The sequence below is a fragment of the Haemorhous mexicanus genome, chromosome 11 (assembly GCF_027477595.1).
Source record: "Haemorhous mexicanus isolate bHaeMex1 chromosome 11, bHaeMex1.pri, whole genome shotgun sequence".
Lineage (NCBI taxonomy): Eukaryota > Metazoa > Chordata > Aves > Passeriformes > Fringillidae > Haemorhous > Haemorhous mexicanus.
Genome location: NC_082351.1, coordinates 22962586 through 22985351, shown reverse-complemented (window position 1 = coordinate 22985351; position 22766 = coordinate 22962586). Strand labels below are relative to the sequence as shown.

General features: G+C 49.6%; 1 protein-coding gene across 1 annotated transcript in view; it reads right to left on the bottom strand.

Moving 5' to 3' along the window:
- The window catches only part of ITPR1 (inositol 1,4,5-trisphosphate receptor type 1), a 163560-nt gene that overhangs the window by 53183 nt on the left and 87611 nt on the right, over positions 1-22766 (bottom strand). The window contains exons 39-40 of the mRNA XM_059856856.1: positions 5727-5859; positions 3863-4053 (exon numbers count right to left, since the gene is read on the bottom strand). Coding sequence (XP_059712839.1) covers positions 3863-4053; positions 5727-5859 — 324 coding nt within the window. The remainder of the gene's footprint in view (positions 1-3862; positions 4054-5726; positions 5860-22766) is intronic.

Here is a 22766-nt window from a genome sequence, read left to right as displayed (position 1 = left end):
GCCATGCGTGTGGGGAGGGACCGAGTGCTCATCCCTTCCCAGGGAGATGCACTCCGAGTGCCCACAGGCACCAGCACCCAGCAGAGCATTCCCTGCTCTGGAGGAGGGAGCCCAAGGCAGCAGCAGGACAGCAGCCAGGCACTGGCACCCAGGGAGCAGGGCAGGCTCAGCCCTCACCCTCTGGAGCAGAGCGTGGGGCACCCCAGGGCTGCTCAGAACCGCTGAGCCAGCGCTCCCCAGGGGGATGCTCAGGGTTATATAAATTAATAAAGGGGTTGATGTAATTTGCAGCTCAGTGAGTTGCAGCATTTGTCAAGTTAATTTGTTGTCTGGTGCTGACCCCGTGGTTCCAGCTCTGCTTCTGTCTCTGTGCAAACGAGGGCAAGCTTCCCACTGAAACCCAGGGCTCCTGCTGAGCAGGAGTGACAGCCACCACAAGGTCACCGCCATCCTGCTCCCAAAGAACCTGACAGTGTTTCTAAGTGAATTCCAAAAGCTAAAGCCCAGAAAGTTTCCACCCAAGAGCTGGAAGCGGGCAAAGACCTTCCCAGAAGAGCTAATTTGCCACATTCACATTCACCCCTGCAGCAAAACACGGAGCAGCGTGGGATCCAGGGTGCCACACACCACCAGCTCAGCCTTCTTCCTGAGGTGAACCAGGAGCCTCTTCTCTTGTCCTGCTTCTCCCCCACATTCATTTTCTTAACAATACAATAAAAATCCCTCCTACCAATTACAATAAGGAACATTTCGAGATTTGCTTTTCTGCTGGAGTTGGCAACCACCTACTTTGCCTACCCTTAATACTGGCCCTGCCTGCACCTAATGAAACAGCAACACCTATTGCAGTTATCCCTTCCCAGCATCATGGGGATCTGCTCTCCCACTGAAGCTCATGGGAGTTACCTGGGAACTCCCATTATTAACCATATTACAATCATCATGTGCAAGTTCCTGTGTGTTGGTACAAACCTTCTGCTGCACTCCAGGCGGAATCAATTTCCCGTGTGAAAACCTGGAGTTAAGAAAATGCCATGCAGGGGTGACACATGTCTGGCTTTGCTGCCAAAGAGCCTTTTTTACATAACCTGTCCCTATCCCACCACTTTCCTATTCTCAAAGGCCTGTAGATAGAGGCAATTGAAGTTCAGTAGAAATTATTCAAACTGAGCACAGAACAAACTTGTTTGGAACACTATCAATCAAAAGCTGCTAATAATAACAAAAAAAAATTGTGAAATGAAGATAAACTCTGTTAGACCTCAAACACAAAGCTGGCTGGTTTGGCTAGGTCAACTTTCCAAGGGACAAATGCATCTGATGCAAAATGAACACAGTTATTAGTCCAGAGACTGGGGACGACTCTTCCACTGGCACTTACTGGAAACTGCAGAAGAACTGCAGAAAATCCACTCTGCAGGTTGCAGAGGTTGCCAAGCCCTACCTGAACACTCTGCAAAACTTATTAAAGGACATTAGAGAAAGACTGGGATAAAACACAAGGAAAATATCAGGTTAATTTTCCCAAGTGCATCTTGTTTCCATAAGCAGCCAAATTTTGCAGCGTGTTTGGTAAAAATGAATTCCTGCTAAGGGAAGCCCATCACTTTGCTGCACTCAGTGAATCCTCACTGTGTCACAGCCAAAGGCTGCTGTACAAAACCAATCAGCTTTGCAGATTAGCAAGTCCCCACACAGCTCTCAAGAGCTGGGCTGCACCAGGACCCTCTGCATTGTGAGCCACTCTTCCAGCATGGTGAAAGAGCAAAGCTTGGTGACGAGTTCCCTGTCTCAGGATACCAGTTTAACCTGGCCATCCCATCACTCAGCAATTACCCTGGGAGATCCAGCCCTGAACTAACGATTTCACTAAAGAGCAAGCCTCCACCTTCGCTTTGATTCCCAGAGTGGAGCCAGCTGCTCTCCCAGAAGTTAAGCTTTGTGGTTGGTGTTTTCCCCACCGGGGTTCTCTGACTTGGCTCTCTCAAGCCCTCCTGAGAGCTCAGAGTGCTGAGGACGTGCTGTTCCCAACTGCCACTGCCAGCGTCCCACGGGCCCCATGTGCTGGAGCCACTGCAAGGCACCAGAAAACTCTTCTCCTACCACCAGGAGTTCAACCAACATGGAGGAAAGCCACAGAACACGTCTATGCACTGATTATGCTCCTGTTTTGCTGTTTGCTGTGAAGTCCATGGAGTGTTGCAGCACGGAACATCCCCATCCCAACGGCTCCGCGGGATATTTGCAATAACATCCCCTTCGTGCTCTGCATGCATGAGTAAGAGCTGCTGGGTGTGTCTGAGCCCTCAGAGCTCACAGCATTAGCTGTAGGCATCACAAGTCATTTGGTTCCTAAAACATTCTGTACTTAAGAGCAGCCCAGACTCCAGCAGAGCCCCCTCCCAGCCCATTCCACCGGAGCACGCACCCAGGGACTGCTGGCTGCCCGTCCTACAGACACCTGCCAAGCACTTATCCCTGAGTGGGAGAGGATGGAAAATAGCCACTCTGAGCTGTGGAAGCACATCTGTAGAGTCTGGAGTGCAGCAGGACCTGGCAGCAGTGCACAGTGTGGGGCAGAAGTGCCACTGCCCTGAGAGCCATCCATCACTCCTGAGCGCAGGGCTATTCCACAGCCTGCCAGCTCCTGCTCACAGACAGCAAATGCAAACTGAACTGCCTCCCTTTTGGGCAAAAAGGTGTCTTTGGAGAGGGACTGCAGATCTTCCTGCTGGTTTTCAGTGGGTGACCTAAGGAATCTGCTTCCAACACGGATTTGTGCACTGTGGGAAGTGACTCAGTTCAATCCTTTAGCACTGAGGTCCAGCACAAGCAAAGGATCTCTCCACATCAGGCTGGTGCAGTTTGTTTTTCCTTCCAGCATGACAGTGAGAGGTTACCTGAGGCTCCCTGGGAGCTGCAAGGATGAAAGCTCAGCTTCCTTTACATTAGAGAAGAGCAGGAAATTTAAAGGAGCAACTGTCCCCCAGGAATGTTAATCCTGTCATTGCAGTTTAAGGTGACACAGGATTTTCAACACTCAATTCCCACTTTATCCACTGCAAAGAAGTTTCATTCCAGAGCTTATACACAGGGGATTAATGAGGGCACTGATTACAGAGACAGAGTGAAGGAGCCCAGAGATATTCCCTGTTCTCTCAAGGGAAGTTTGCATGGACACAGGAGGTGCTGCTGTAGGGATCTAGGGTGTGTTTGAACCACAACAATCAGTTACGACCAGTCAGGACTCAGCCCCACAGACAGACTGCAAACACGACACGTGCAGAGCTAAACAAGTAAGATATCACAGATTCAATCATCTTTGTAAGCAAGTTCTGCTGTAATAAGGTTTTACTTTCCATTTGGAAGAATGTAAAAGCTTGCTGGTGTGTGTTCATTAATCCACACCAGGGACAATTTTCTTTCAGAGGAATCTAATCCTTATTGAAAACACAGAAAGGAAGAACAGTGAGATTTGCTGGAGCACGGTGGTGGTCTGGAGTTTAACATATACTTATGTCAGATTCCAGTCTGAATTTAACAGCTCATTGTAAAAGTCTCTGAGCACATTACATTTAAGTTATTTGTAACAGCAGTCAATAACTTATCTACAAAGCTGTTTTATTACACATTCCTCTATATTGCCCTGGGAAAACACCTCACGTACTCAGTGCCCGTGCAAACATTCAATAAGTTCACTTTTGCATGGCAGACATTAATATTTCCCTTAATTACAGGTCAAAGATCATTCAGATGATTTCCCCTCCCGCCTCCTTAACCCTCTCAAATTTCCTGGATTTCATAAAAACATTTCCCTTCCCGACAGGGCTCAGTCACAAGATGGAGTTTTCCATTTCCCTACCTGTATGGTGGTGTTCCCACCTTCCAGCAGGGCAATGGCCAGCAGGATGCTCTCGTGGAAGACTCTGTCACTGGTGGCATTCATGATGAGATCTATGACCAGGTTGGAAGCACCTTCTTTATCCAGGTGGCACTGGACATCTGCCAGGCTCATCTCCCCTCGGCTCATGGAGCTCGACCCAGAGCTTCCTCCTGCAAAGGGATCAGGACAAACAGGATGGCACTGACCCCATGGGGATGGCACGGCCAGGTGACAGGGCTTGGAGCAACCTGAGAGAGGGGAAGGGGTCCCTGCTCATGGCAGGGGGTGGAACAGGAGGAGTTTTAAAGTCCCTTTCAACCCAACCCATTCTGCAATTCCATTAGTGACTTTTTTAGCAACAGCATCAAATTAAATAAATTTCACTGAACAAGCGGCTTCAAATGGAATTTTTGCCCATCCTACCCCACAATCTCTGCAATACCATGAAATGGTCTTCTTTCAGAAATGGTTGATAATTTGACATCCTTATGTGCACATTTTCTAGATATTATTGCAAATATTAAATTGATCAGGATTTCTAAGTACATTTATTTAAAGCAATGTCCCAGATGTCAAGCCAACCCAAGGCTGTCACTGAAAAGCACAGAGAGCTCTGTCTGCTAGTTTTGCTCTCAACTGCAGTCACCCACATGGACAGTTTTACTTTCTTTGGGAGCTCACAGACACAGCCATGAGGGAAAACACCCCGATTTGAGCCGTAGGGTGCTGGCAGGTCAGGAACACACATTTGTCACAGCCATATTTTATGAAAAATCCTTTTGCCAGGATCTTTTCTCCTGAGAGGCTGAGAAGCCTCAGAGGAAAAGAAAAACAACAATTCTCTGCTGCTGTGGAATGCACCAGGTGCATCTTTGATTGGTCTCATGTGGTTGTTTTTAATTAATGGCCAATCCCACTCCAGCCGTCTCAGACTCTGGTCAGTAACAAGATTTTATTATCATTCCTTTTTCTTTCCTTGCCAGCCTTCTGCTGAAATCTTTTCTTCTATTCTTTTAGTGTAGTTTTAATGTATCATTTTCTTTTAATATAATATATATCATAAAATAATAAATCAGCTTTCTGAAACATGGAGTCAAGATTCTCATCTCTTCCCTGTCAGAACCCAAGAAATTCCTCTGGCTGCCCTAGAAGACTCAAGCCCCTGCCCAGGGGGGCTCAGAGACCTTGGCACAGAGCCCAAGACCACTGTGCCTTTGATTTAGGCCTCAGAAAAAACCATTACCAACCTTATATGAAGAATTACAAGCCACAAACATTTAAGTAGAATGGTAGTGAATTTATCACAGGGTGAAAAATAGATTTTTTTTTTAGAGTTTTTAGAATGGGGGTTCAGGGGGCAAGATGGAAGAATTTGAGGGTGTCCAGCCTTTCTCCTTCTTCTTGGCCTCCATCTTCTGCTGTGATGGTGGCACTTTCAGATTGGTTTAGAGTGGAAGCTCTCTGTCTAACACAGGTGACAGGCATTGGGAAGTTATGGTAAATATTGTACAGTAGTTTTTAGTATAAAAAGGTAACACCACCCTGGGGGCAGCCAGAGTGCCCTGGACTGTCCTGCTGAGCAACCTCAGCTGGACAGGAGAAAGAATTTTATAGATAAGGAACAATAAACAACCTTGAGACCGAGAACTGAAGAGCTCTGACTCCTTCTTCAGTGCCAGGCTGGGAAAAGAGACTCTGAGACACATCTGGGGTCACTGTGAGCAGCTGGAGACCCCAAGATTCCCTCCTGGGAGCCCTGCAAACACCACCGCACAGATCCCCAGAGAGGGAGGGAGGCAGATCCCCTGGGGAGGCAGCCAGGGAGGGGCAGAGCGTGTCCTACCTGCCGTGCCAGCCTTGCCAGGGCCGCTGGCAGCCAGGGGCCCGTTGCCGAAGGCGGTGAGGCTCTCGCGCCGGCCGGCCGCGCGCACCGTGCCGTAGTAGCGGTTCACCAAAACCTGCCTCAGGGCCTCACCCTGCAGGCAAAGAGCACCAGGAAATCACCACGGGAGCTCCAGGAACAAGCCAACCACCCATGTTCATTGGCAGCAGGGCTGCTGTTAGCAGTACCCTTCTTGTGGTGAGGGAGGGGGGAGTGAAACCCTGGAGAGTTGGAGAAATCCACTGAGCAGCTCCTGATGTGCTGGGGCAGGCTGAGATATTGGAGGGGTCTCATGGGGCTCAGTATGATTATGGGCTCCCCCATGCAGCACAGAGACAGCTGCAGTTCAGGTTTTGTGTACAGCTTTCTAGACAGATTTAATTTTCTGAGAGGTTTGTTTTAATTAGGTTCTATTGTCTCGGTCTTAAATGCAAAGGAGTTGCATCTGTACAGCACCAACAAAAAAATCAAGAGGTGGATTAGAGGAACGCCAGAAATGGTTTTAAGGAACAGTTCAATCTCCTCACCCTCTCCTGTTTTGCCATCCCACCAACCCCACAGGGCTGTGCTCTGCTGTCCCTCCACCAGCAGCTGACAGGACCCATCAGCCGCCGAGTGGAAACCCGAGTGATCCTGCTGGATCCCAGCTCTTTGCTCCCTGCTGGCAGCTGCCCCAGTCACACCAGCCCTCCCACCCCAGCACCCACCCCAGCACAGGGCAGGTCCTCACACAACCCCCAATCCCGCAGCACCCGGAGCTCCGGCACGGCCCCAGCGTGAGCCAGCGGAGATCCAACACCTCCAGGTGGAAAGTCACCCCACTGCTGCCACTTCAGCCTCCACAGGAATTCCCTGGGATGTGGGGAGCTGGACAAAGCTGGAGGCACTGCCAGCACACAAACACTGCACAGGGATTAAGGGATTTTTGTAAGGATTGTTGTCACCGGGAGCTCCTGCCCTGCCAATGGCAGCGTGGTTACAGCAGCACCATCCCAGGACAGTGCTGCAGAGGGGAGGGAAGGGCTTTTCTGGGGATCAGGAAAAAAAAAATTAAAAAAAAATAGCCAAAAATAATTTCATATTAAAAATCTGTCCAAAGAACTAAAGCATTTATCTTTAGTTCCATTCACAAAAAGTGCTTGTCACTGATTTATTGACTTTCGATTGTATTTCAAATGAAATTGGTTGTCTGACTGTAGGTTCAAGATGTCATTTAATACATTAGTTGTCATAAAAGTGAAGTCTTACTCTTTAAAATTTCACAGGAGGCCTTTAAAACACAGGTAAATGGAATGACATAAATGTGCATTAATTGGCTAGTACAGAACTCCAGCCCTGCTGCAGTCCCACTGATTTTATACACAGCTGGCACTCAAAAAAGTCACTTCAAGAGATCCTTACACCCCAAAGAAAGACAAAAGCCAGTCTGATAATCAAGTTCTTTACCAAATTTCAGAAGAAAGGGAGAAGCCCAACACATGCCTGAGCTGGTGAGGGATCTCTGCCCTCCCCACAGGGCTGGGGCTCAAGTCAGGGCTCCCACTGCCACCCTGTCACCACAATCCAGCAGCTCAGAAATGGTTCCTGTGGATTCTCAGTGTGAAAGCTGCAGCCCAGGAGCTGCATTTCATGGGATCAGATGGGGAGGGAGCAAGTGTCAGGCAACAGGATGCAAAGTAAACACAAAGTCAGTGTTCCAACCAGCTGCTGCCAAAAGCTCCCAAACAGCAGAAAAAAGGAAAAACTCCTGTAGAAGCAACAGCAGGAGGAGAAGAGCACTTCTCCAAGGGGCATGGGCTTCCCATCACTGCTTGGGCCAAAGAGTGAACACGTGGGAGAGGCAAGAGACAGCTCAGGAGCTCCAGCAAACCCTGTCCTGGAGCAGCTCCTGCGACTGACAGCGACATGAGAGAGTTCAGTCCACGAGGCAGAGCTTGATCCACCTCCCTGCTCCCAGTCTGGCAGGTGAGGGAGGCTACGTGACAGAACAAGGCCAAGCCAGACACAAAACCCCCTGAACTACATCTTGTACATGTGCACTGATTGGAAAGGCAACCTGGCACCCAGATGGGCCCTGGGACACAAATGGCTACAAGGGAGCTCTCACAGCACCTTTTTCCTCCTCTCTTGAGCTAACTGGCAGTCATCCTGTCAAATGGCATTTAAACCAGGGATTTTTACTACTTACTACAAAGATAACACAGATCCAGCCTCAAGAACAGCTGCTCAGCAAATTTCACCTTGCCCTGAATCCAGGAGGGCAACTAAAGCTCTTGGAGCTGCCCCTAGAGTCTCCTTCTGGCCCCTTGTGGAGCAGGAGGTGACTTCCATTCCATGGTCAAAACAGCTGGGGTGAGTGGAGACCTGAGCAGGACAGGCACCTCTGGTGTCTGTAGGTGTTGTGTATCCAGAACAAGACAAATCACCAGAAAATACAGCAGGAACAAGTGTCAAGCAGTTGTTTCTAGTCAGAGTGTGCTGATCCAGGTCTGGCAATACAGAGTCACCAGCATTTCAAACTCTAACTGGGAAGAAAAGCTTTGGTTCCTACAGCTTTATCCAAACCCATGGTATCAGTTAACAAAATATGAGTATGTGATCAAAGCAGAAGGGAGAAAAATTAAGTGGTATTTAAGAAATGTTCCAATTAATTCAGCTGCAACGCTTGGCTCCAGAACAGTTCTTTAACCATCCTGTTAGTGCTGTGCACCACTTTGACGAGGGCAGTGTGCAAACAAACATCAGATGTTTGGCAGTAACCAGAAAAATCAAATATGGTACCTAGAGAAAAACCCAGCAGCGTCCAGTTTCATCTGCATTGACACCAGGTGAAGTAAGAGTAAGTCACACAGAAATGTCACTGTACCTGCATCAGCAATGCAGATGCAACACCCAACTCTAAGTGACATCAGAAACCTGCTAGAAGCTTTAAAACAGAACATCTTTTATATTTTAGAGTGAAGCAGTTATAAGTTGTTGCTGTTGTGTTCCCAGCTACAAAAGCAAAAGAAATGGAGAAAGGGACCAACGATGCTGATTTTGCAGCTTGGCTGGCTAGAAAGGGGTGGTGTGGCCAGAGGAGCCAGCTCCAGGAGCACTGATCAATGTCACTTCACAGCAGAGATCAGCACCCACGGGCAAGGTTCTGACAGTGGGCATGGACCAGACCAGGACCTGAGTTCAGAACAGCCAAGCACTCACCCCCCTTCCAGGTAACCCCAGAGAAGGGGCTCCAGCACCTCACTCTGTCCACATGGCTCATTTTTTGGATTTTCCAGCCAGCATTCAACCACACAAGTTTCTTACATGACTTAGGCTTCACTGTTCCCAGGGGAAAGGGAGAGATGAGTTCTGAATGTGCTCGACTGCTGTACATACCCTTCTATGATCCTCCAGTTGCCTCTGGGGTAGAGTTTGATCAAGCTCCTGCTGCACGTGCAGAAAGTTCATTTTAAAGCAGAACAACACTCAAGAGAGACCAACACCTTGGCACTCATGGGAATACTGGGGAGTCACAGCTGGATGCGAGGGGGGAGATGAGGGAGATGGACTGACAAGCCACCAGAACAGGACACCTGCCCTCTGCCAGCCCTGACCCCTCTGCTCTGCCACCCTCACACACCCCCTGGCATGCAGGAGTGCCAGCAGTGCTCCAGGGAACACGGCTCTGCCTGGTGCCACAGCTCCCAGGGACACACACAGCTCCGGGGGCTCAGCCCACGCATGCCCATGCACAGACACACAGCAACACCCCAGCTCTGGACACACACTCTGGGGGGGAGGGACTCCAACACATCCCACCGTGGTCACTGAAACTCATTTGAGACTGGGGAGGGCTTCTGGCCCAGCCTGGGGCTCCCTCCCAATGGCCAGGATGGCAGTGGGGAGTCACTGAGCTGCCCCTTGGCACGGGCACGTCTCCAAATCAAATCCCTCTCACTTTAGATAGTCATTTCCAGGAATGCAACTGCCACTTTGCAAAGCTGAAGCACACTGGGGTTCTGCTGCTTTAAAGCATCTCTAGAGGTGTAGAATAACAGCTCTGTACAGGGACCCATCAGAAACCAGGAGCCATCTCCCAGACATCTCAAATCCATTTGATGACCACTCAGAGTTTCAGGTTACATTTAAACACTATTCCACAAAATTTACAAATACAAAGGCCTAAACCATCACAAACATTCCCTTTTCTACATGATCTCACATTTATAAAAACTTCACAGCTCAGAGAATCAACACTCTCCCAGATTTAGACTCCCATGCTGTTTCATTTAGATTTGCACTGATTTGGCACCCAGTTGTACAATCTACCAATGCCATGTCTGGGTGTCCCATGAATTTCAAAGGAATTTAAGATTTCATAAATTTTCCTGCCTTCTTTTTTTGGCAAATAATCTGCTTTATGCCCATAAAGGACATGTTTCCACATATCCATTACCCTTAGAACCAGTGGTCTTGGCAATGTGCAGTGACCCTGAGCTTGTCCACTGGGGCATTTTAAATGGGACACCAATTGCTCTGGAGTTATGAAGCTTCCACTAAGAACTTCCCTTTCCTTAAAGTACTGAAGTTTTTAAGTATGTGAGGCAAAGGGAAAAGCAAATTCTGCATTAGGAGCCAAAATGAAATCTCATTTTGCCAATGTAGGAAAATTTGAGGAGACTTTTCCCAGTGCCACCTTTAAAGAACAAAGGAAATGGCTGGAAGGAACAGACTTAGGATTAGTTTACAGATTTTTTTATATTTTCAGACTACCATGCTGATGCTGTATTGGATTGAGGCACTTGAACAAATCTACTCATTTGCACTGTCTAACACCAGGCAGGAACACACATTGCACAGGGGTTTGTACCAACAAGACACTCCACTAGGACTAGTGAAACACCAATATTTGTGGGCTGTACAAATATAGGTGGCTGACACACCTCTACAGGGCTCTCCGTTTCTGGAGCTTGCGGCAGCTAGTTGAAAGTAAAATGCAGAAAAATTAGTCATTCCTCCAGAATCTTTCATCCCAACAGCAATCCAGTGGTCAACAGTGAGGGGAAGGGAGCTGGCAAAGCACTTGACTTCAGCTGAATCATCACCAATGAATTGTAGCTGTAATTACTGGTTACACTCTCCCACCCTGCTCCAAAAGGGCCACGTTTGGCACATTTCACAGGTATCCTTTGAACATCCCAAACTGCTTGGCATGAACTCGGAGGCACAAGCAGAAAAATGAAGTTGCAGGTGCCCAGAGCACTTCTGGGGACCACACCCCCAGGATCTGTCACTGGAATGCTGCACATCCACCCCAGTGGGGAGGAGGAGGAAGCCAGGGCTGCGTATCACAAAGGCAGCAGCCTGATAATTTTAGCTGAAAAAAACATATTCTGTGGAATCTCATCTATAAACATACTTTTCTCAAGATACACAACACAGCACCAAACAGGAGCAATGAAATAAGGGCCTGAATGGTGACAGCTTTTCAAATTTAAAATGCTGATCTTCAACTGAAACAGATGAAGACAAGTAACTTTTATCTACTCAAGCACAGACGCACAACAGAGAACTGAACATTCAAACTCAACTGCTGACTTAATTGTGGGGAAATTGGTGCAATTCTCAGGAGCAGACACCAGGAAATAACACTCTCACAATCCTGTAACCCCAACCTGAGCCAGGCATTCCTGGCCATGTCTGCACAGGGATGGACAGACCAAGGGAGCACAGACTGGGAGAGCTGCCCAGCACCTGCTGCAGCCTGGGGAGCCCCAGAGGGATGCCACAGACACAGCAGGAGGAAAAATGAGACTCCACTTCCCAGGAAGGAGTCCCAGGAGAGAGCACTTCCCCTGCAGGGGCTCCTTGGCCAGGAAAAAGACCCTTCTCCATTCTCCTCCTAAGGGACTCTGCTCCTGGCCAGCTCCCACGGCCTTTGGTGGTGGCTTCCTTGCATTGTCACTGCTCCTGGACACGTCTCAAGCATGTTGATCCCTTGTGTGGCCAAGTGGAAGCAGGCAGGGTTTGACCCAGAGGAGCACAAGGGAACAGGAAGCAGCAGGTTCCTGCAGAGGAACACACCGTCCTGCCCTGCCCTGCTCCCAGGCTGCAGCCCCAGAGCTCCCCGAGCCTGGGCACACTGCCCCCTGCACAACCTGCCTGGGGCACAGGAAACATCCCTGCCTTCCCCAGAGCCAACAGCAGCAAGGAAACCAGGCCTGTTCCCCTGCAGGGGAAATGAGGTCCCTTCCTCCTGGGGAGGGGAGACTGAAGCTGACAGGTCAAGTGGACACGGCTGCTGGACTCAGGACTCCAAACAAAAGTTTCCTTCTGGGCACTGGTACAGGTTTCCCAGAGAAACTGTGGATTTTCCATCCCTTCAAGCTTCCAAGGCCAGGCTGGATGGAGCTCTGAGCAGCCTGGGACAGTGGGAGGTGTCCCTGCTCATGGCAGGGGTGGCACTGGATGAGCTTTAAGGTCCCTCCCAACCCAAACCATTCTGGGATTCCTGGGCTGATACCCTGACCCTATTTCAACCAAATATACATTTACTTTTTGGGGCTGAAAAGCCCAAAAGCACAGATGAAGAATCACATGAAATTGATAGTTTGCTCCTTCCCAAGCTAAAATTACAAATTCCAGCTCACAAATTCCTGTGCTTTCCCTCTGTGGCACAGACAGCACATCAGAGCCAGCCCCAGACACTGACCTGGCAGCAAAACCACTGCCCTGGGCAATGCCCACATGGATCACCCACAGCAGCACAGCCCTCAGCCATCTTCCAGTAAGAATATCAACTCCAAATCCTGAAACTGTTATTCTTTGAGTCAAAATGGGGTCAAATAGCAAAGAATTATTGAGCTCTTGTTGCTGTGCTACACTTTGCACTCTCCTGTGTGTGCTGCAACAGCAAAATATCACCTCATGCTTTACAAGGATTGAACAGGGTGGAGAGTAGCCCAAAGCAGTAGTTTTCCAAGATTTCCTGTGCCTCCCTATATTTCAGCTCTGCAGCTATAAGAAAGGGATGGTTGGGGGGCAGGGGCAGGTTTGTGGAGTACCAAACACAGCCAGGTGATTAGCAGGACACAGTGGACAGCTTTGAAACTGGAACCCAGTGGGTGGCCGGGGTCACAGTCCAACATCTGTGCTTTTTACAGGCAGGAGGGAAAGGTCCTTTCAACTTGCTGAGCAAAACCTCTTTCTTCCTTTGAAGTTTCCACTCCCCCAAGGCTGGCCAATAAACCACTCCTCATGAGCCATGAGTGGAGATGCACAATCCCTGACCCTCTGGTGACCGGAGCGCTTCCAGCACCCACTTCCCCAGCACAGGCCACGTGTGCTTCCCAGAACTCTGTCTGACTCAAGAGTGGATGTATGGCCCTCAAAAACCACCAGAGCACGTGACAGCTCCAGGCTGAATTCAATGTCTGACACACAGATGAGCTTTCCTTTTCTTTTACAGTTTGGAGGATTTCTTCAAAGTTTTATTCTCATTTGCTTTCAAAATAACAATCAGAATGAAAGTTGCTTAATCCTTCCTTCACAGAAAATTCAAACTACTGCTGTGATAGAGTGGAAAACGTTTGAGGAAAAGCAGAAAGGTTTTCATTCAAGTTTGAAGCATCAGAATTGTTTTTCTCCACTTTTTTTACAATGCAGCGAAGACCCAGACCACCAAGCAGTGCAAAGGCCTGAAATGCATTTAAAAGGCTGGTGGAGATTCTGGTTACAGACTGGGGCTGCTCCACAGAGTGGCTTCAGCAAAATAGCTCACATTGTAATTAATGAGAGGGAAATCATCTGATCAGCAAACTCACACTTGTGTGACCACACAAGCACACCTTCAAAAACCTGGTGCTTTTCTCTTCGGCCTCACCAGACTTTGGAATTCAGACAAAATAATGGACAAACCAGCACAATTCCAAGCACCAACCTCCTACACTTCAGGCTGCCCCAGAGCCCAAAGGACTGAGAGGGGACAAACCTCAGACATTTTCCAATGTCATCAGTTCACACCATTCCTGCAGGTCTCTCCAAACAGCCTCTCTCCTGTCCCAGCAGGTCCTTGAGCTCAACACGGAGCCCTCTGAGGAAGCTGAGCCAAGCTCCATGGACCTGGCTCCATGGACAGACAGTGGTGAGGAGTGGGATGCCCTGGGCTGTGCAGGAAGTCAGGTTCAATCACAGAGGTCCCTTCTGGCCCCAAAATCTGTGAATTCAGGAACTGACCCAACTCCATGCATATGGCATCTCATTACTGGGGTGGCAGGGGGAGACATTTGGCAGAGAGGAGGAAATAAAAAGGGAAAACACAGCTGCAGAGTCGGCCAAATTGCACATTAAGCTTTTGATAGCCAGGCTGTACATCCAGATGCAAGGAACTAGAGTGAAGATTTCAGATAAATGTTATTCTGAAGCCTCTGCCTCAGCTCCTGCATTGCCATCTCCAGTAGGAGCTGGAATTCCAGTGGGAATGGCTGCTGAGATTGAATCCTGCAAGTCCCTTTCCACTTTTTCCTCCTTTCTCTGAACTCCTCTGCTCTTCCCTCTGAAATACCATCAGCTCTTCCTTGAAAGGCACACAGCAAAAGCATCACCTTGTCTGATTCGTGGCACCAGACTAGAGCACAAATTATGTTGCTGTCCTTCATAACTCTTTAAAAATACCACAAAACTCTGTGCAGCCTCCTTGCCAAGTCCCCTTTGTAAAGCCAACACTGTTACCTTGTGGAGCTGAGGAGAAATTTGGATAGGAAATTTCTAGTCCCTGCAGATGATCTGTAGGTGTTTGTCAAACAAGCATTTGACTTGTTGTGGAGAAGTTTCAGGGCAGAGGGGAATAACTGGGACCCAGGAGCACTGAACTGCTTTGACAAACTTCCCACGTTGCATTTTCAGGGATGGAGGATCTCAGCCCTGCCTAAATCAGGCAGCAGCAGGAGATGTGGGGCAGCACCTTGTTCTGGCACAGGTCCCCCAGAAGGCATGTGGGATTTTTTGGGCAGGGGCAGCTCCCAGCCCTGGCCCTGTCACACACCCAGGGCAGGGACACGGCTGAACATCCTCCCTGATCTCAGGGAACGTGCAGAGATTTGTGCACTGCCAGCTGAGGAGGTGGCAGATCTGCCACAAGGGCTGCCACTGCCTGCACTCCAAGGTCACCAAGATCTACCTAGGGGAACACCTTCCCTCATTTTCCAGAGTTCTCAGTGGAGAAATCATGTTTGAACGTGGGCTGGGACTTGCCAGGAGCTGGAGACCTCAGTGCCTGCCCTTCAGCAGGAGTGCAAGCACTTCCTCCTCTGTAAATCCTCTGCCTTGCAGGACTTCTGCCCAATACACTGAGAACTGCCTTCACAACACATTTTACAGCAGCACTTTTAATTAGCAGTAAGATGGAATAACTACTATTTTTTTGGTAACAAATAACTGTAAGAAATGTTCCAGCCTCCTTTTCCAAGGAACTCACCAATTCCAGTCCATGTTTAAAAAAAAAAAAAAACCCTGTCCAAAGATCTCAGGATTTCTCAAGGGGGAAAAAAAAATATAAGGCAGCCCACAAAAATTTATGAGTGCCTGCATTTCCTCTGCTTGAGACATAACAAGTGAAGCACTGTCTAAGTGCAAAATACACAAGAGAAATGACTGCAGAGTAAGATCTCTACAAGGAAAATAATTCCCAAGTGCAGCTTGGCAGCTCTGAAGAGGTTAATACATTTCCTAACTGCAACCAAAAATGCATAAAACAGCACATATTTGGCACCTCACCCTTTGGAATTTTAGTTTATCATAGATAAAGAGCAGGGAAAAGGTTAATTCAGGCAACCCCTCTGAAACAGGATTTTCAGTTCCCTTTCCACCTACTTGAAACCTCAAGACTAATGCAAAGAGGTGAAAAAATCCCAAACCTAAACTCTGAGTGGGTCTGCAAGTGCATTTTACTGGATAGAGCTGCCTGTAGATATATCAGCTGCATAAAGAAGTGTCACTACTGAAAAAACAGATAAAACACCAACACAACCCTAAGAGATCACTAAATAACTACAAGGGAAACTCTCTGCTGGATTTGGTTGGTGCCTGCTGGTCCATACCCCAGAAACAGCAGAGCACCCCCATTTCACCCTGGAAATTGAGCTGCAGGGGTCTGGGATCAGACTGGGGGGAAGCACAGCACCCCTGTTTCACCCTGGAAATGGGAACAGAGCTGCAGTGGAGTGGGGTCAGACTGGGGGGAACCAGAGCACCCCCATTTCAGTGTGGAAATGGAAATTGAGCTGCAGTGGTCTGGGAACAGACTGGGGAACCAGAGCACCCCCATTTCAGTGTGAAAATTGGAAAAGAGCTGCAGTGGAGTGGGGTCAGGCTGGGGGAAAGCACAGCACCCCATTTCAGAGAGGAAATTGGAAAAGAGCTGCAGTGGAGTGGGGTCAGACTGGGGGAAGCAGAGCACCCCCATTTCAGAGAGGAAATTGGAAAAGAGCTGCAGTGGAGTGGGGTCAGACTGGGGGAAAGCACAGCACCCCCATTTCAGAGAGGAAATTGAAAGAGAGCTGCAGTGGAGTGGGGTCAGACTGGGGGGAACCAGAGCATCCCCATTTCAGTGTGGAAATGGAAATTGAGCTGCAGTGGTCTGGGAACAGACTGGGGAACCAGAGCACCCCCATTTCAGTGTGAAAATTGGAAAAGAGCTGCAGTGGAGTGGGGTCAGGCTGGGGGAAAGCACAGCACCCCCATTTCAGTCTGGAAATGGAAACAGAGCTGCAGTGGAGTGGGGTCAGGCTGGGGGGAAGCAGAGCACCCCCATTTCATCCTGGAAATGGAAACAGAGCTGCAGTGGAGTGGGGTCAGACTGGGGGGAAGCAGAGCACCCCCATTTCAGAGAGGAAATTGAAAGAGAGCTGCAGTGGAGTGGGGTCAGGCTGGGGGGAAGCAGAGCACCCCCATTTCAGAGAGGAAATTGGAAAAGAGCTGCAGTGGAGTGGGGTCAGCTGGGCAGCCCAGCCCAGCCCCAGCGCTACCGGCGCGGGCCGCGGGCCAGCGCGGTGCCTGTAAACATCCCCACCGCCTTCATTGGCAATTACTGCTGAAGGTCACACATCAGCAGCGGGCCTAAATTCCAGGAAAAAAAGCTCTTCTTATGTAACTGCTGCCTGACTGTTGGCAGGTGCCCAGCGGAACAGCTCACTGCAATGTGGCTGGGAGGGGAAAAAGGAATATAAAAAAAAAAAAGAAAGCAAAGTAGGCCATCTCCCAGCGCGATCGCATCCTGCGCGTGCCACCTGCAGGTCAGCCCCGACGGGGCCCTGCCTGGCAGGCCAGCGAGGATTCATGGCTTCTCCAGGATAGGAGTGTTTTAGTAGCCAGGACTCACACTGCAGGTGGAAACTGGGCCACGGTGTCCCCAAAGGGCGGCCCTGACTGGGGAGGATGGACAGGAACCTTTCCCAGTGCTGGGCTGGAGCACAGGGAGCCCACGGTGCAGCTCAGCATGCAACACCAGGAAATCTGCATTTGCATCACGCCTGCACTTCTCAGTGGGCTGAGGATTGCATTAACAGCACATTAAGCTGTTGTGTGTAATTACAAGCAGGGTTTAGTTCTTGCTGTCGTGTGAAGATTCACACTTGGTGGAAGAATTCACCTCGGCCCCGAAGCTCTTCCCTGAGACAGCAGCACAGGCTCCATCAGGAACAGGATTAGAGCAGCTCCAGCCCAGGAAGGAGGCCACCAACAGAGACTCAGCCCAAGGGCTTCTAAGGACAAAGCCCTGCCTTGGGGTTTCAGCTTTATCACCTGAGACACCTGCACAGAGCCCGTGTCAAACACACCCTGTTGAGCCCTTCAGCTCCTGCTCCCACCCCATGCTCCAGGAGAGGCACAGAGCAACCACAGCACAAGCCCAAGGCCAACTCTGAGCTCACAACTCCCCAAAACCAGGAGAGAACCCAACCGTGGTGCCAGTGTGGTGGGACACAGTTCCTCATGGTTGGGTTTTCTATCAGTGCTCCACTGCTTCTCCTTGGAAAACTGCAGCTCCCCCCTGTCCCTCCCTTCCAGCACAAAGGGAATTACACATAAACCCTCAATAACAGTGTGAGTTAGGACAACAGCACCACCTCTGCTGCTCCCTTCCACTCCACTCCTCCAGCACCCAAAGCCTCCCCAGCTCAGCCCAAAATTGTCCAGGGCTGGAGCCACCCCCACACTCAGGGGATTTCCTACCATTGGGTGAATTCCAGCATTCTTCTCCACTTCCAAAGGACACTCCCTTCTTCACTCACAAAAACGTTAAAGAGGGTCTGTCATGACTTTCTGTCATGACTTTCACTAACAAACCAGATCTCCTGGCATTTTTTATATCCTTTGCTTTTGGGACCCACTGCTTGCTGGGATTACCTTGCAGGACACAACTAAGAGAACTCAACCTACATAAAACTCCACCATGAAATCATGCCATCAACAGGTACCTCAGTGGAGAATCCCCTGAGGGAATAAGGAGCCTTTCAGCTGATCAGAACAATTCAAGTGTGCATAGTTTTGACACAAAAGCAAGTCAATAATTTTACTAATAATGCAGAGTTTTCTATTCTTTGCCCTAAATGTTTACAGTTTCCAGGGCTGACAAGGGGGGAAAAAAAGAAACCAGAAAACCCCAGGATTTCTGAGACTTGCCAGTGGTTCCAGCTCTACCTGAATCCCTTTCCCTATGCAGCCACTGCTCAGTGCTGATGCTTATACACACACCTGCTCCTTCCATGCACTTGCTCCATTAAGGAGCAATAAAATTCCTCCTTTGCAGCCTCCAGACCAAATCCTAAATTGTTCTGCACGCTCTGGCTGATTTACTGCAGGCAGAGACAGCACATCACAGCCAGAAACCAAAGGGGAAAGAGAGTTTCACATTATGACTTAATTTGCAATTAAACAATTCAACTTTCTCTCTGAAGTTTCTCCAAGCTAAAATTATACATATACACACGTGCTATTCTGGGAAGCTGCAGCAGCACATCATCCAAAGGACCTGGCCTGGTGGAAACATTTCTGTGCTACAGGTTAACTTCTGGAAACCAAAGCAGGCTGCTGGTGTGTATGCCCCAGGTTAAAAGGGGGAAAAAAAAATGGGTTTATTAACAAAAAACAAGAGAAACAGCAGAGCACCTCTGTAATGCCAGAAGTGTGTGTGGAGCTTGGGGACACACCTGAGATCTCATCCCAGCACAGCTCAGAGGTGATGGCACAGCAGTAAATGAACTTGTGCAACAAGAAATTTGTTTTTCAGGTCAAAATCAGACTCTGGGCCAAAAGCAGTGATGGGAAACCAGTTTCTTAGGGAAGGGACCTTCAGCTCCAGCCCTAAAAGCCCCCCTGAACAGAAAACACCTTCCAGGCCAGCTCTGTATTGTGCACAGTTTTGTCTACTTCAGTGATTAATAGTTTGGCTTTCAAATCCATTTCACCAGGCAAGTTCCCCAAATATTTCATTTTCAGAATGAAGCTTACCCAGTGAATTCAGGTGGTTAACATCAAAATCAACAAGTCACACCGTAAATTGCTTTCTGTAGATTTCATGACCTACTCCACTAAATAAAGGTCAGAAATGCTTTAGACATTTTAAGTGGTTGAGCTTTGTTCCAAATAAAAGGCTGGCTTGGGAGAGAACACAGGAAACAAAGCACTGAGAGGAAAATATTTCTTTTTTCCGTGGTATTTCAGTAAAATAAGGTGCCAGTCAATCACTTTCTCAGTATTATACATTTATGCAAATTCCACACCCACACCAGGGTTTTTTTGAGCTGATGAGGAAGTGGCAGAGCAGAGGCAGCTCAGCTCCCTCCGCCCTGCGCTGCTGCCCCGACCAGACACCAGGCTTGTCAGAGTCCTTGGAAAGCTCCACGTCAGCTGAACTCCAAGTTTCCCCTCAAAGAGGGCTTTTCACCCAGAAACAGCTTCCCCAGGCACCGATTCCTCAGGGTCACACTGCACCCATCCCACTGGGGCACAGCCAGGGCACTGCCACGCTCTCACGAGCCGCAGGACTGTCCCTTTCCCTCCCTGGGAAAAGCAGCAGCACAATCTCTGCTCAAGGACCTGCCCCTCCCCAGTCCCACCTGCAGCCACCCTCCTCCAGCTCCTGCATGGGCACCACTAAAGCTCACTATTGAGCTTCCCAAATAAGAACAAACAACCCCTTCACATATGACACGGGAATGGTGGCCAAGTGCTAAATGCTGACTGCTTAGAGCAGGTCACCCTCCAGATCTGATCCTAACCTTCACAGGATCTACCATGGCACCAGCTGACTGCAGACTACCAAAAGTGATAACTCCATCTGGATTAATATTCCAAGAAATGACATATGGAATTAGTTATGGTAACTGTTCCCAGGATAGACACACAGCAGACTGAAAACTCCACTAATTCACTGACACAGGCACACAAATCAGAACGCTCAGTGCTGCAGAGACAGGACAGATCACAGGGCTACTGGTAAAACAAACACCATAGAAACAACACTGGAGAAAAGAAATAAAATTAAAACCTCAGCATTATCCAATTCAATGGTAATCTGCCGGGAAAGAAAGAAGGGGAAGAATTGAAAGCAAGGATTAGTAAGAGAAAAGAAACATAAATTTCATGTAAGGATCTTATAAATCATTTAACACTCTAACGCTGCTATCCAACATTATTTCTGCAGTGGGCATGAGGAACATCTGCCAGCTCTGGGTTAGGGAACAGCCACTGCTGGGAGTGCTGTGCCAGGCAGCTTGGGAGGCAGGATGTACCCTGGCTTTGTTCCTGTGCCAGGGACAAACCACGTGGGCTGCCTGACCCAGAGCCAAGGACTTCACCCTTGGGCACGGGAGTGTCACGAGCCCTGAGCAGCAGCAGCAGCTCAGGGGCTGCATTTCCACTCTGGGAGGAAAAATGGAGCTCCCCAATGCAGAGCTGAGGCGAGTCAGCTGCTAGGCACCAGGAGAGACGTGCATGAATGACATGTTTCAGCACAGTGAAAAACTTGGGTCTAGCCTACACTGTCAATGTAGAGCAGTTTTGTGCCTATTAAATACTCCACAGTATGCTCCCCGTCACTGAGCCATCCTGAGCGCGTGCCAAGCGAGGAGTCTTCAGCAATATGGAAAAATTTCAGCCTTCCCACAGGCTTCTGTACATCTGTGCTCTGCCCACGGGTTCTGCTCGCTGCTGAGGAGCCCCAGCTGTGGGACCAGGGCTCTGGGTGACAGGAGCACACCCCGTGTCCCCCTGCACTGCCCACCCTGCTCAGGGCCAGCAGGGTGGGGTGGTCTGTGGGCTGGGAGAGTCACAGCACAGGAGGAGCCCTGTGCATCCTCACATCCTCCTGTAAGCCAGGTTGCCCAGAGGGCACCACGTGGGACTGCAGCAGGACCACAGGCACTGCCAGAACCTCCCCAGAGCTCTAGGGCTGGACACAGGTGGGGAGGGACAGCTGAGAGCCCTGGCACAGGGACAGGACAGGGATGACAGCTCTGCACTGCCAGGGGTTTTAGGGGTTCTTAGGAAGGAACCCTGCCCTGGCAGGGTGGGGAGGCCCTGGCACAGGCTGCCCAGAGACAGAAGGGATGGCTGCCCCACCCCTGGAAGGGGTCAAGGCCAGGCTGGGCAATGGAAGGTGACCCTGCCCAAGGCAGGGAGGGAACTGGGTCATCTTTAAGGTCTCTTCCAAGCCAAGCCTTTCCCTGGTTCTATGCTTGAGGTCAATAAACTGCTCCCAAGGGTGAGCTCTGCACCTCCATGGATGGAAGCACCTCCAGGCAGGGACTCCAGGATTTGCAGCAGGGTTTTTGCAATATGAGAGGGGCTTTTCCTTCTCTTTTTTTTGTTACACTACAGGATGATTTCAAAAACAAAAGGTGCTACCTTTTAGGTGGTGACTAAATTCAGTTCTCTGAGTCACAAGGGAGAATAAATCCCACTGCAGTGCTCACAGCCAGACAGCAAAAGCTGTTCTACTACTACTGACAGTCTATCTGTGAGCAATCAGCTGCTCCTTCCGACTCAGAAATCACTTCCCAGGCAGGCATATCCTGACTCCTTATGTAACTGAGCCACTGCTTCAGAAATCAATGCTTCTGCCACACTTGGAAGATTTTTTAGCACCTTGTGGGGTTCTCCATGGTCTGAATGGTGTAAGGTATGTGAACTGCAGCTTCTAGAAATACTGCTTCATCCAAGTAAGCTGAATGGAGCCTAAGAAACTCCTAGAAAATAATTTCCATTTTGGAAAATCTCTCAGTGGCAAATTACATTTAAGGAAAACTCTCAAAGCTCAGATTTGGGTTGCACTGGTGTCTAGTACACACGATATACATCACACACTGCTTTTATTACTTAAGGTGACCTTGACAGTGGCTCCTGGCTGTCTTGACAGGAGAGGACACACTGATCTGCTAGAGCAGTGTAAGAAGTGACCTGTGGTTACACTGAGTCTGTTCCACCCCCAGTGCTGAGCATCAGGAAACAGCAGCACTCATCAGAGGATCACCAGTCCCACTCCTTCCCCAGGAGCAGCCTGGCCACAGCCAGCCCCTTCCAGCTGGGATGTCTCAGAGGAGGGACCTTGAGGAGAGGACAGAAGGTGATGCCCCAGCACAGGATACAGCCACTTGGGCAGAGGATAGTGTGCTCCAAGCTGACACCTGCAGCTGTGCCCTTCCCTGCTCCCTCCCCATCCCACAGGGATGTGCTGCTTTCCTGCAGCTGGCCAGGGAATTCCCTCAAGCCCAGGAATTCACTCCAAGCCACTGCTGCTGCACAGGGAGTGGAGGCAGCAGTGCCCAGGCAGGAGCAGAGCAGCAACTGGAGCTGGGCTGGGCTGGCAGCACTGGGAAGAGCCTTGCTGGCAGGGCAGGGAGCAGAGCCCTGGCCATCCCTACCCTGAGGGCATTTTCCTGGGAGTCTCCTCTCCCTGGCACTGCCTGTGCAGCCTGGGTGTGCTGGGAGCAGCCCACACGTGCACACCCACGTGTGCCAGGC